General features: G+C 38.5%; 1 protein-coding gene across 1 annotated transcript in view; it reads left to right on the top strand.

Moving 5' to 3' along the window:
• The window catches only part of C7 (complement C7), a 46,020-nt gene that overhangs the window by 19,280 nt on the left and 12,265 nt on the right, over positions 1-14,475 (top strand). Inside the window, exons 9-14 of the mRNA XM_081054424.1 lie at positions 79-189; positions 3,723-3,889; positions 6,217-6,445; positions 8,341-8,518; positions 11,004-11,091; positions 11,987-12,119. Coding sequence (XP_080910550.1) covers positions 79-189; positions 3,723-3,889; positions 6,217-6,445; positions 8,341-8,518; positions 11,004-11,091; positions 11,987-12,119 — 906 coding nt within the window. The remainder of the gene's footprint in view (positions 1-78; positions 190-3,722; positions 3,890-6,216; positions 6,446-8,340; positions 8,519-11,003; positions 11,092-11,986; positions 12,120-14,475) is intronic.

The following is a 14,475-nucleotide window of genomic DNA, read 5'->3' as shown; positions in this document are numbered from 1 at the left end:
TCTTAACTGCACTCTTGGCTGCATTTCAAAGGTCCTCAACAAATGCAGAAATTAAGCACTTTTTAATTCTTCCCCCAGGTCTCAGTTCATCAACTATGAAGAAATGTTCTTCTTCAGATATCAATTTTCTGTTTCAATTCTCAAAGAGCAAATGCAAGGAACTGGAAAATGCCCTAAAACAGGCTTCAGGTAAATGAGAAGGGGGCAATATATATTACAGCCTTCACTTCCGTTCCTCTGTCTCATGGTTAATTCCTGGTCTCCAAGGGCCTTGGAAATTTTAGCAGGTGTCCTATTTTGTGTTTTTCATATATTTGGTTATTTTTGCCTCTGATCTCTATTTTATATGTCATGGCAATGAGACTCATGAAGAGTGGAAAGTTCACTAGTTATCTCCTGTCTACTGTAAATATGTCCTCCACATATTTACACCACGTTTCTCCCCCATGGTGACAGTTAGCAAACAAGCCTAGAAAAATGACACCATCAGGAGGAGATGTAGGTCCAGTCTGTGACATGGATACTCAGTGAAGCTTTTGGTGCATGCTGCTGCTGCTGCTGCTCCTGGTGGCGACAGGGTGTTGAGGAATATGGTGTGCTAATCTTTGAGTGACTGAAGAAGGAACTGGAAGAGTGAGCTGATTTAGACAGTATCTAGATGGCATGTTAAAGAGTTTGAATTTCATTCCGATGAGAAGGGGTGCCATTAAAGGATTTAACACAGGGAGTGATTAAACGAAAGTTTACAAGGATAAAGTTGTAGAGAAAGAAGCAGGACTGAGAAGGACTGAAAGGATAAGAACCAGAAAGGAGCAGTAACATGGAAAGTAAGGGGAAAAAAGAGGTCGACAGAGAGAAATGCTAAAGAGCAGTTAATAAGAAAAGGACTGAGGACTCTTCACTGGATTTGGCAAATACCACTTAATTGCTTTAAAATGAAGAGATTCTTAGTGTGGTAGGGATGGAAGCAAGACTGCAGTGCATTGTGTGAGGCGATGGACTAACAATATTTGAGCTTGGTTTCTTCTGGGGGTGATGGCAGATGCTGCGGAGAAGGTGAAGACTGACCTAGGTGCCAAAGTTCTCATTGAAGAAGTGGGGATCCTTGGAATACTGGTAGATGACTCCAAGGTGGAGGGGGAGAGAGTAGTGAAACCATGTTTATTTACTCTATTGCTTCATTCCTCAACTATTTATGAAGCCCATAGGATGTGCCAGGAATTGTCCTAGGCACTGGGGATATAGCCAGAGAATATGAATATGCCAGAGAATGTGCCTTTCTTCAAGGAGCTGACATGACAAAGGAGGAGGACAAGTTTTTGAAGAAGATGGAAATAGAATGATCTGTAAATAGAAGTGGAAATGGGAGCTTTGGAAAGATGTTGACATCTGTCACTAGCTGGCCTGGTGATTGGAAGCTGCTCATTTTATTTTGTATTGAACAAAACATAACGCTAAGTGATTTACAAAAATGAACCAGTATAATCCTCCTGCCTGAGAGTTAGGTATTATTCATATTCCCATTTTACAGACAGGGACACTGAGGAACAGACAGGTCACCTAATATCATGGTTGGTAAGCATCAGACACGAGACAGAGATGCATACATCTGGCTTCACAATTTGGCTTCTTTGCTGTTGTACCCAGCTGATTGTCTAAGGGAAGAGGACCAGCTGGAGCAGAGCACTTACTGGGGTGTGGACAGGGAGGTGACAGGCTTAAAAAATACACAAACAGAGTTTTTAGAGTCTGCAGTTTGTAAACAGGGGTTCCAGTTAAGGCAGTGATTCTTAGACTAGGTAATCTTGGTGTGCACGAGGATTACCTGGGATAGCCTGTTAAAATGCTGAGTTCAAGGCTTTGCTCTCAGTTATTCTGTCACAGGTCTTGGGTGGAGCTCAGAAATCTGAAGTCACTCCAGAAGATTCTGACTCAGGTAGTTCAAGGACTGAACTTTGCGATACACTTCCTTAAAAGGGTGACTACTTGCATATTAAAAAATAGCTAACAATGAGGATGAGGAAGAACTTCAGGGAATTTATTAAAAATATCAGGCTTTAATAATTTCTGATAATAAAAGTACAATTTTTGAATTTGCAACATTTTATGAAAATTTTATGAAATTGTATAATTCAGTTAAAAGAAAGGAAATTAAAATCACCCCAAATCAGGGCTGGCCCAGTGGCTCAGGCGGTTAAAGCTCCATGCTCCTAACTCTGAAGGCTGCCGGTTCGATTCCCACATGGGCCAGTGGGCTCTCAACCATAAGGTTGCCAGTTCAATTTTTCAAGTCCCGCAAAGGATAATGGGCTCCACCCCCTGCAACTAAGATTGAACAGGGCACCTTGAGCTGAGCTGCTGCTGAGCTCCCGGATGGCTCAGTTGGTTGGACCGCATCCTCTCAACCACAAGGTTGCCGGTTCGACTCCTTCCAAGGGATGGTGGGCTGTGCCCCCTGCAACTAGAAAATGGCAACTGGACCTGGAGCTGAGCTGCACCCTCCACAACTAGGACTGAAAGGACAACAACATGACTTGGAAAAAAGTCCTGGAAGTACACACTGTTCCCCAATAAAGTCCTGTTCCCCTTCCCAATAAAATCTTTTTTTAAAAAAAAAATATCACCCCAAATCTGATCTGCAAGTTAGGAATTTCTGGTCATGACCAGTGTAAAAACCAATTAAAACTGGAGATAAAAGTATTTCTGAAATTATTAGGCACACAAATGGAAAAAAAATTCAGTTAGTATTCCAACTTTTTAGAACACTTTTCATGTGTTTGCTGTATGCCTGTTAATTAATAGCTTTCTTGCTTAGTTAGTATCCCAGATACAACGAACCCACAACATTATATTATGAAAAATTTTCAACATACAGGAAAGTTGAAGGAACAGAGTAATAAACACCGATATACCTACCCCCACTATGCAACATTTATTATTTTGACAGTGTGCTATCTACATACGATATTGTATCTACATATAATATTGACTATTTAGCAATATATAAATATTACATATTTAAAATATTTGTAATATTTGCTGAACCATTTGGAAAGAACATCACGATACTGCATCCCTAAATATATGGATGTATCTTCCAAGAAGCAAGAATGTCTCTATCATATTCTTTATTACACTAAGAACATTAAGAATATGAACAATAAATCCCTAATGTCATCTATAGTCAGGCAATGACTATTTTTCTTTTCTTTTTCTATTTGAACAGGTATTATGTTTTAGAGTAGCTTTAGGTTCACAGCACAATTCAGCAGAAAGTAGAGGGCTCCTCTCACCCCCTTCCCCACACAGGCACAGCTTCCCCACTCTCAGCATCCAGGGCCACAGTGGTACATTTGTTACAATCGATAAACCTACTCTGACACATTAGCATCACCCAAAGTTCACATGACGGTTCACTCTGGGTGTTGTATGTTCTATGGGTTTAGATAAATGTACAATGACATGTGGCCACCATTATAGTATTATAGAGAACAACTCCACTGCCCTAAAAAACCTCTGTAGTCTACCTAATTCATTTCTCCCACCACCCAGCCCTGGCCACCACTGATCTTGTTACTGTTTCCATGGTTTTGCCTTTCTCAGAATGCCCTTCAGTTGGATGGGGTGTGTTTTAATACTTGATAGGTTTTTCACTTTTATGGTCGCATTTTCATGTTCATTTGTGTATCCTGACTTACTTCATTTGCGTTCTCCTTGTGTAGGAACTCAGAACAATGTGTTGCGAGGGAACCCATTTGTCAGAGGGGGACATTTAAAATTTGTGTCTGGCCTTAGTTTCCTGGAGCTGGACAATCCTGCTGGAAACAAACAACGATATTCTTCCTGGGCAAGATCGGTGACTGATCTTCCCCAAGTCATAAAACAAAAGGTATGTGATGGTGTGTTTAAAGCAGCGGAATGTAGTCATGTTGATTTGCTCTGGGAAAATGAGATTAAATCAAGATGGTTAAACAGAAAGGCTGTAATTAGCATTTTCCGTATCCCAAATATGTTTTGTATGGTAAAATGAATGCATACATAATAATAAGAAAAAGAATGTTTGTTATCTTGTATGTCCATATTTCAGTTGTAAAGGTTAAATGTCCTGTAAATCCCAAGAGAAACTAGTGACAAAATTCGCATTTTAAGCTTTTGATCTAAATTTTATTATTTCTCTTGTTGCCTAATTCAGAGGAATTATATGTTCTTGCAGAGGCATTAGGCTTGTTACATATGTCAGATCACCTTTCTTCCTGTGGTCATGGCTTGTAGGCTCCTGGAGTCATGTAAATTAAGATAGAACCAATTTGGTTAGCAGAAGTTTAGGATGTTTTGGATGCAGTCAGTTCTTTTGTAAGACAACAAATGAGTTCCTAAAAATCAGAGAGTGAGGCAAAATTGCACAATAGAAAGACCATGAGATTTATGGGAACAGTGGGGTTAGGGACACAACACTCAAAAACTTGATCTGTAACACTCATTAAAAAAAAAAAGATAGGCACCAAAAACACCACCAAAAAACAGTAGCACAGTTTTATACATGATAAATTGTTAAGAACTGCATATACAATAAAACATGTGGCACATTACCTAGAAAAAGATCTGAAGCTTGTTGGGTGATGGAACAATTGCAGCTTGTGAATTATTGTCAAGTGGTAGAAGAACAATCAGAAATGACAGATGGTTGTAACACCAGATGTAGATGGGTGTAGTTTATTATACAGGTTGTAAAACTAGAGGATGTTTGAGGTGTTTGTGTATTCCTATGTGGTTTGGTTCAGTTATGTCCATTTTTTGTGTGTTTACCTGGTGTTTCTTGTGGACAAAATTGTATGTAAGAAAACACAAACTTTGAGTTATGCTCGTATTGTTCGCTAATGTAACAATCTCAATGGAACAAATTCACATTTTCAAAACAAATGCCATAGCAGAATTGATTCTGTGATCCATTCCCTGACATGGAAGTCAAGTAATGTCCCAGGTGAAACTTGACTTTCAGAGATTAAGAAACTTAGACGCATTTTATAAACTCAAAAATTGCAATATTTCTACCTGAAACTAATATAAATTTTTTTTAAATATGAAAAAATAAACTTCTGACTCTATAAAAAAATTGCAGTATTTCTCAAGTTACCTTTTTGACACCATACTGCATCCACTTGCCTCCTAATAAGGATAAAAGGGGAGGGGACTTTTCCCCAGGAAGTCTTATCTTAAAGTGCCATTTGTTAATATTCAAAATGGCCTATTTTCATTGTCAGTATCCCATACAAATCTTCAAAAATCCCAAGTTTTTAATTAGGGGAAAACAGACATTCTTTTCCATTCTCAACTGCACTTTTCCATTTAGGACTGTAACTGTCATAGTTAGCTGTGTTCACTTATTAGCTGGACAGGAAAGGAACAGAGAAAGTAGAAACACAATACATGACCACGCAATGCCATCCAGTTCAGAAGAGCTTGGGCAGAGATGGAGAGAAATGTGACTGACTCTCTGAGTTCATCTCCATACTCTCAGTGGTGTGCCAGCTTGTATTGACTCTCAAAAGCCAGTGGTACCTATGTCTTCCCAGTTTCATGCTCAGTGATATCATGGAGGTAGCAGACCTGAAATCGGCCATGGGGACTGTAGTTACACTGCAGAAACTGATGAATGCTACAAAACAGAGACTTTTGTTCTTGGGAGAGCAGATTGTTAAAGCTTAGTCAACACATTTATAGTCTCAAAGTTGCTTTTCATCAGACATAGCCAACACAGAGTAATAATGCCTACCTGTTTTAAAGTTCTTCAGGGAGAAAGAGTCATAGTCTCACTAGAGAGACATGTTAAGTCTCTCAGAGTCAGGATATTTAATCTTAAATGTAATTGTACTTGCTTCTTTACTGTAAATTAAGTACATTTCCTTTTCTTCCGTCTTTTGAAAGGGGGACAAAAATCTTTCAATAACTAGGAAATGAATGTCCTGTTGGTTTTTAAAAATTTTATGCATGCACATAAGATACAAATATATTCCTTCCCTCTCTGGTTATAATTTTCCCTAGGTTTGTCTTGCAAAAAAAGTGAATTGCTTTCTCTCCTTATTTGAACAAGAAATAATTGGAATTAACATGAGTGGCTTTTGATTCTGTTTTAATGGGGATTGAGCCTAAATGCCAAAAGGAAACTATTCTTGCCTAAAACCCTGATTTTTGACTGTGATGTCTTTATCTGTATAGCTGACACCTTTGTATGAGCTGGTAAAGGAAATACCCTGTGCTGCCGTGAAAAGGCTATACCTGAAACGGGCTCTTGAGGAATATCTGGATGAATTTGACCCCTGCCATTGCCAGCCTTGTCAAAATGGTGGCATTGCCACTGTTGAGGGGACCCAGTGTCAGTGCCACTGCAAACCATACACATTTGGTGTGGCATGTGAGAAAGGAGTCCTTGTAGAGGATGAAGCAGGTCAGTGCACTGAATTTTCTCTGGTCATGCTGGACCCACTGAGAAGGGAATTACCCTTCTGCTCTGGCCCTCAAGACTGTGCTTCTTTGTATATGGAGAGGGGGAAGTCTCACTGGGCATTTTAATTTAGTATCTCTCTCCCTTTTCCACTTCTGGATTATAGCTACTGGGGTCAAGACCCTTTCCTGTCTCTATTTTTCTCTCTGAATTAACAGACTCACCGTGCCAACCATTCCCCATTCCCCATTAGGGTAGGTTAGTGCCTAAAACACCTCTGTCCTTCCCTAGTCACCTCATTAAGGTTTTGTTATAACGTAGGTCTGCGGAGCTTGGCTTTGCATTGACCAACTTTCCGATGGCAAGTGCTTTGAACCATCTCGATTTCTATGTTGTATTATTTCCTGTCAATAAATTCTTTGCATGTATTTGTTAAACATCTGCTGTATGTTCAACAGTGTGCGTGGTGCTTTAAGCACGTTACTACAGGGCTATGTGAAGCTGACTTTATGAATAGGCAAGTATGAGACTATATACTTGTTTTTATATTTATTTATATATCTCTCTCCTCTAGAAAGCTCCTTTCTTAAGATCAGGACTATTTGATTGTTTTCTTTATTCCTGACATAGGGCTTGATTCATAGAAGTCATTTAATAAATGTTCAATAAACGAATAAGCATCAGGAAGGCATTCTTTCCTCCAGATGTCTTCCTAAGTGAACTGTCCCGGCCAATTGAAATTCCACCACTGATTCATTCCGTTGTGGCTTGGATTTCCAGTTATTTAATAAAATGGAAACTTGCCCTCCTGGTAAGGAATAGGGTAGCAACGATGATATGTCAAGCTATTATTACCTCCTATTAATATACTCAGGGGACTACTTTATTAACTCAGTTTCTAATTATGGAAGAAAGCAGAAGGGAGACCATGGGAAAATATTATACAAATTACTTTTGGTGTTTGTGATACTAAGGAGTGGGGGCAAAAAGGGATTTAGGTCACACAGTAGAAACAGCTAAGGAGCAGTAAACACACGCATCTATTATCAGAAAACAATGCTTTGGGGAATTTGAGATCAGTTCCTAACTAGGAAAACAAAGCTCTTAGAATATGGGACAAGTTCCCTCTTGTCTTGGAATTTCAATTTGCCGAGAAATATGATGGGGGAAGGACTGTGAGTCATGAACTGTGAATCATGAATTGGCCCATGAGGTGGAAGGTGGCCAGGATGGGTTCAAGAAGTGCCTTGTATAATATTGGAGAAGGATGCTGACTAAAGGTAAAAGCATTTCTCCTCCTTATGCATTTCCTTATTTTGTACAGTGCTGGGCCAGCCCCGGGGTTGGCAGCCTGAAGCCAATAGGACATTAAGTCCTTCTTATGTCCTATCACTCCTTGAACAATACGAAGTTACTTGCCTTCCTGAGAGACTGTGGGGTGATGAAAAGAGCCTGAACTCAGCCATAAGATAGAGTTACAGTCTGGATGTGGCGCTTGGCAGCCATTACAGCATTGGGCATGACGTTTAACCAATTTGTGTTAGATGCCACACCTATCAAATGAGAATGGTAGCAGACCTCCTGCCCACCTGGATTCATTCTCGTGAGCAGCAAATACATGACATCTTGTATGTGAACGTGCTTTGAAATGGTTGTAAAGTAATGAACAAAATTATGATATTATTGCAAGAAGTTCGTTAATGCAGCCTTAACATGGGCAAACCTAGTCCGTGTGCAGAGACAGTTTGGCCATTGTTGACGACTTCAGTGAATAGGGAGCATAATAAATCCCCAGACTGTCCTCTCCCCCAATGACCGCATGAGCAGAAAGCTTAGCATGAAATTCTGACATCTTCCTCTCCAAGTACTTTCTGAACAACCTCTCTCTTATCGTGTAGGAGGGGTTGATGGACAGTGGAATTGCTGGTCCTCTTGGGGCCCCTGTGTTCAAGGGAAGAAAACAAGGAGTCGAGAATGCAATAACCCACCTCCCAGTGGGGGTGGGAAATCCTGTATTGGAGAAACGTCAGAAAGCAGGCAGTGTGGAGACGAAGATGAGGAGCTGAAGCATCTTCGGTAATGGAGACCCCACTTTCTGCAATTACATAGAACACGGTGGCCTTTGCAGTATGCATGGGATACGGGTTTGCTGCTACTAAAAGATTTAAAAGATAAATGGTGATTTTTATCAGTGACTGCTTTGCCCTTAGCACTGGGCTCAATTGAAGGATAGAGGCATGTTGTAGCCACCTTGCACTTGTGTTTCAAGTTTTCCTGACAGGATTTTCTAAAAGGCCTGGTAACAGGGAGGCAGTCTGGCCAGGAGATATGAGCAGCAGCAGCAACTGATCTGCCACCCACTTACTGTGGGACTTTGGGCAGGTTACTTGCCACACCTCTAAAACTGGGATAATAATAGTGGATAAAATGATCATTGTCAGAATTAAATGAGATTAAGCATGTAACGTGATTAGTACAGTGCCTGGCACATAGTAAACATTCAATAATAGTTGTATTACTTTTCATACACACTACTTCTATATTTACTTATTTATTTTGGATTAAGCATTAAGGCCAGATGCTTGACATAGCTAATATATATATTTTTTAAATCAAAAAAAATTTTATTGAAGGAATTTCACGTGTGATTCCTTCCACTGCTGTATTTTCTCCTGAGTTTAAGTTGTAATCTTCACGATGCCTATTATGCTCAATCTGCAGTTGTCGTGTCAGTCAGTCCACAATTCTCTTAGTTGCGCTTCTTTGGTCTCCACTCGAATATAGACATACTTCAAAAATTACCCCCCACCTGTAACCTTTGCAGTTTCTTTAAGCAATCTATTTTAGGGCCCTACAAGTTAAATTGTAGGAAGCACATTGCTATTTTGGCACATGATCTAAAATGTATTATTCCTGAATCGTTTCAAATATTGATAAGTCTTGTTACATCTGGTTTTTACTCAGGAGCCTGGCTGAAATGTTACAGGTCTCATTGTCACCACTGCAATGTAGTTACTGCGATGGAAGCATGACCTACCTGTGTCTCAGTGTAGCCGCTGGAGATGGTTAATATCATGACTGATTAGCCCAGTTGTCTGACACTCGTTTCGCAGGACCTTGCAAAAACTGTCTCAAAAATGCTTAGTTGCTGAATCATACCCTGGAGTCGGAATTCTTTATGACACACCCCACTGTTGTACACTATCCTTAGTAACCTCTTCTGATCAGGGACTAGCAAAAGTTCCAGTCAGATAATTTGAAGGTCATGTGAGTTGAAGAAAGATGTGATTCTTGTGCATCTGGTGAAAGCATAGGGAGAAGGAACGCCTTATTCCTAGGTCTTTGGCGCCTCATAATCTGCCAGTAAGCAGTATATCTCTTGCCTGAGGAAGGTGGCAAGCGTATGGAATTATGGTAGGAGGAGAATGCTGGCTTCAGGGTACACGTCTCTGGGAAGGTGAGGTCTCAGAGGCGGCCTCTGCCCGTCTGGGTATATTTTCCGGCTTTTAGACATAGGGCTGGAGAGAAGGGGCATCCTAAGAAGGCATTGAAGGAATTTCCACTCTTCTTCCTGCTCAAGGAGGGGAAACCTCTCCCTCAGCCCAAAGAGGAAAACGAGGATCAATATTTCACATTTCTGAGTTTCCTTAGAGTGTGGCAAGAGTACAAGGAACTCAGCTTAGAAGGCACCAACACTCACAGGCTCTTTGTAATAATTTCCTTCAGATTTCATATCTTTGCAGTGGAGGTAATGCTGGTGGTATATTGACCTCAGAGGCACTATTGAAAACCACTTTTTAATGAGGGATGTCATTGTCATCATCGTCGTCATCATCATCATCATCATCATCATCATCATCATCATCATCATCATTATTAGCTTCCCCTAGATATTGCCTTGTGAGAGGTAGAAAAAGCATGATTTTAGGAGCCTAAGTGATGAGACATGAATCCAGCCCTGGTATTTTTTTTTAACTTTATAACCCTGGACAAGTTATTCAAATTTTCTGAGCCTTTGTTTTCTCCACATTATCTCATAGGGTTACTGTGAATGTGAAGTGAGGCAACACACATTTGTAGAGCAACTGCCAAGGTGCCAAACACACAGTAAACACTCAATCAAAAGTAGTTATTATTTTGTGTTACCTATCTTGCAGGATCACTAACTCTGATTACCTTATTTTTAACACAGAACTAATTTTGTGTTAAAGGCATTTCAGAACCAAATAGTAGGACAAAAAGTACGTCTGAGACAGGTGATCTCTAGACATCACGTAAAGGAGGTGTGTTGTCCAATCACTTTTACTTATTTTTTTCTTCTTTCTACTGTTTTTTCCTACTACTAACATAGTAGTTATCTTTTGGAGACTTGAGTTTATGTCTGAGTTTTCTATCACAAGATGTGATCAGATTTTTGATCCTGACAATGACAACAATATCACAATGTTTACATGAATGGAGTCCCTTCAGATGCAAATGAAAAATCCACTGTGGTGCAAAACATTTATTATATAGTAGAAATCCATCACATTAATTATGTTTTGTTTCCTTTTCCTTCCAGATTGCTTGAACCTCACTGTTTTTCTTTGTCTTTGGTTCCAAAGGAATTCTGTCCATCACCTCCTGCCTTGGAAAACGGATTTGTTCAAGTTGGTTATGAAAAATATATATTTTTCCTTTGTATATATTTTTTCCTCCAAGTTCTACCTCTTTACTGTTGTCATAATCCATGTCCTTCTTCCATGGTGAAATAATGCTAAAAATAGTTTATGTGTGTATTTTAGTTTCAGTGGTGAGGGTTCTGACTTGTTTTTTGGCCCATGGTGATTAGAATCCTGCAGAAGACAGTATGTCTTCTGTGATAAGGTAAATCAATACTGCTGCCCAAGGTGTTAGAAATGTAATCATGCCAGAGGACTTCTAAACATTTCCATTCCCACTAAAATAGAAATCTATAAGCAAGTTCTTCAACATGAGAACTTTCCCTATTCTTGCCCCTGAAAGAGTCTTTTTTTTTTTTTTAATCTTCCATAAATATGAGGTTTGGGATGAAGTATAGGTTTACTCCAGGAGCCAGTAAGACATTTAGTTAGTGTTGGTGAGATATGGGTCACTGTACTTTGGGCAGTTTTTTTGTTTAGGAAGGAACACGAGGCATCTGCCCCTTGTCATTCTAGGGAATTTTCTTGGTTTTGGAGCCATGTTAATTCATGCTCTTCTCACTCCTTGTTATGATGAGGCTTGCGCCCCAGCGAAGTCTCTTCCTGGCTCACATAGGACATATTGTTCATCAGGACTGTCTCAATGCTGCCAGCCTTGCTTTCTCCATGAATGATTTTGCCTTTTATTTCAACTAATGGTGGGACCAGTGTTGTTGACTAGGACTATACACGGAAAATGTTTTTATAGACAATTTTCTAAATTAGTTATTTGAACGTAGGTTTCCTGATGATTAAAAGAAAGCATGATCTATAGGCCAAATATATCTAAAGAAACATGTTGTTAATGCAAAATACACATACTCTTTTTCTTATTTCTGTTTAGGGTGAAGATGCTGTGTTTCCTGTTGGGAAAAACATAGTATATACTTGTAAGGAAGGATACTCTCTTGTTGGAGACCCTGTTGCCAGATGTGGAGAAGATTTACAGTGGCTTGTTGGGGAAATGCGTTGTCAGAGTGAGTGGCCTCCGTTGTATAAAATTTAAGATGAGAGAATACTGTGGAAGAGAATGAATCAAGATAAATAATTTCATATACATATGAAAAATGTATATTTATTAAGTGTATATTTATTAAAAAATATATAGTGAAATTTGTGAGTTGTATGGTTCACATATGTTTAGGTTTAGTAGATGCTACAAGTCTTCCTTGTGAGTGTACCAATTTATATCCCTACTAGAATCTGAGAAGTTAAGAATGCTCTATATTGTCACCTACACATGACATCATCTATTTTTAATATTTTTTAGCTATACTGGTGAGTGTGTAGTGATATCTTGTTTTTTAATTTGTATTTGTAAATTTGCATTTTTTCCTATGAATGGTGATGCTAAGCCTGTTTTCACATGTTTATTGGCCATTTGGATATCCTTTTTGGTGAAGTGGCTGTCCAATCTTTTGCCCATTTTTAAAAATTGGTTTGTCAGTCTGTTCCTTATCGATTTGTAGGACCTCCTCTTTCTCTCTGCCTCTTTCTCTGTCTCTCTTTCTCTGGAGTCATTGAGCTGTGATTACTGAAATAGAATACACATATTCTCTGGCTAGGAGTAATGGTTCTATGAAAAGATGAATAAGATACTTCTGGTGAAGAGCTCCTCTATTGTGAATCTAGTGACAAAAACTGTCCTAGTCTTTGTTCATCTCAAAATGTCTTTATCTCATCTTCATTTTGAAGGATATTTTAATTGGGTAAGGAATTATCAGTTACCAATTACTTTCTTTAAACTCTTTAAAGATTTTATTACATTGCCTTTGACTTCATTGTTTTCTAGTGAAAAGTCAACTCTTAGGCTTCCTGTTTCTTCTTTGAAAATCATGTCTTTTCTGTCTGGATGTTTTTAAGTGTTTTTTTTTTTTTTTTTTTGTCTTTGTTTTCCAGAAGCAACACTACTCTGATGTGTCTCAGTGTGATTTTCTTTGTCTTTATGTGCTTTAATGTTCTATGTTAATGGAAAATTCTTAATCATTGTGTCCTCAAATATTGCTTCTATCCCATTCTTGCTCATTTCTCCTCATGAGACACAAATGATACATTTTTTAGACTACATATACAATATATATAACATATATCATACATTGGTTTCTTTGTTTTACATCATTTCCCCCTCTATGTTTCATTCTAAATATTTTCTATTAATCTATCTTACAGTTTATTAATTCTCTGTACGGTTGAATAATCTGCTTTTAGGAGGTCTACTGAGTTCTTAATTTCATTTTCAAATTCTAGATATTCCCTTGTCTACTTTTCTATACTTTCTAATTCTCTGTTGAATTTCCCCATCTTGTCATTTAATTATTTTCCCAATGTAGATTAGTTTTGATTGAATCCCAGGCATTATGTGTGAAACATTAAAGAAATAATTTGAGGCTCTGGTGATGTTATCTTTCTCTAGAGAAGATTCAGTTTTGTTTCCGGCGAGCAATGAGGCTGCTTTATGCCCATTTTACCTTTATTCCTGGTGTGTGGCCGTTAAAGGATCCCAACTGAAATTTTAGTATGGAATTCCTACTTAGGTCCTTCATTTTCTACCAGATTGGATCCTAATTTTTAATCCCCTAACGCTGTAAGACAGTGAAAAACCCTACTCAGCTTTTCTACCTTTGATCTGCAGCTTTCTCCTAAGTTTAGCAGCCTTTCAGTATTTTTTTGTCCTTCTAATTTATAAATACGTCAAGGAGAAAGGCATTACCAAATGTTGTAATCACCACTTGAGACTTCCTTTCTCTCTGGAATCTTGGACCTTCAAAACTTCCATTGCCTTGGTATCCTGATGCTCTCTGGAATATTTTTTCCTTTACTTTTCCTTTCTCTTTTTTCTTGGTGGGAGCACGATTGTAAAGACGGCAATGGTGTCATGGCCAGATAATAATCTAACAACTAAATCTGATGTTAGATTATTAGCTTTTTGAGGGCAGAATATATGACTTGTATCTTCTTGTATCCTCAGCAGTATACAACACACTTGGCAAAATATAGGCACTCAATAGATGTGGTTTTTGAATGAATGAATAAATGGATTTTCTGATGAAACTGGTGCAAAAATAGAGCACTGTTTTGTAGAATATTGTCCAAAATCATTAGAAAGATTGCCAAGATTTTTTTAAAAAATTGTGAATTTTGATGTGCTTTCCATAAGTGCATGCTTCTTATTTTTCTCTGCTGTTTTTTCAAGTAGAAGATTTGAACTAATGAATGTAATTGAGCAAGAAAAACTAGAGATGGGAAACCAAATAACATTTAACACTTTTATGGTTGCAAGATTAAAGGCAGTTCTTTAAAAATTCAGACAGTAAAATGTCTAATTGGATATAT

This window comes from Rhinolophus hipposideros (assembly GCF_964194185.1).
Source record: "Rhinolophus hipposideros genome assembly, chromosome: 7".
Taxonomy (NCBI): Eukaryota; Metazoa; Chordata; class Mammalia; order Chiroptera; family Rhinolophidae; genus Rhinolophus; species Rhinolophus hipposideros.
This window is presented reverse-complemented; position numbering and strand designations above follow the sequence as displayed.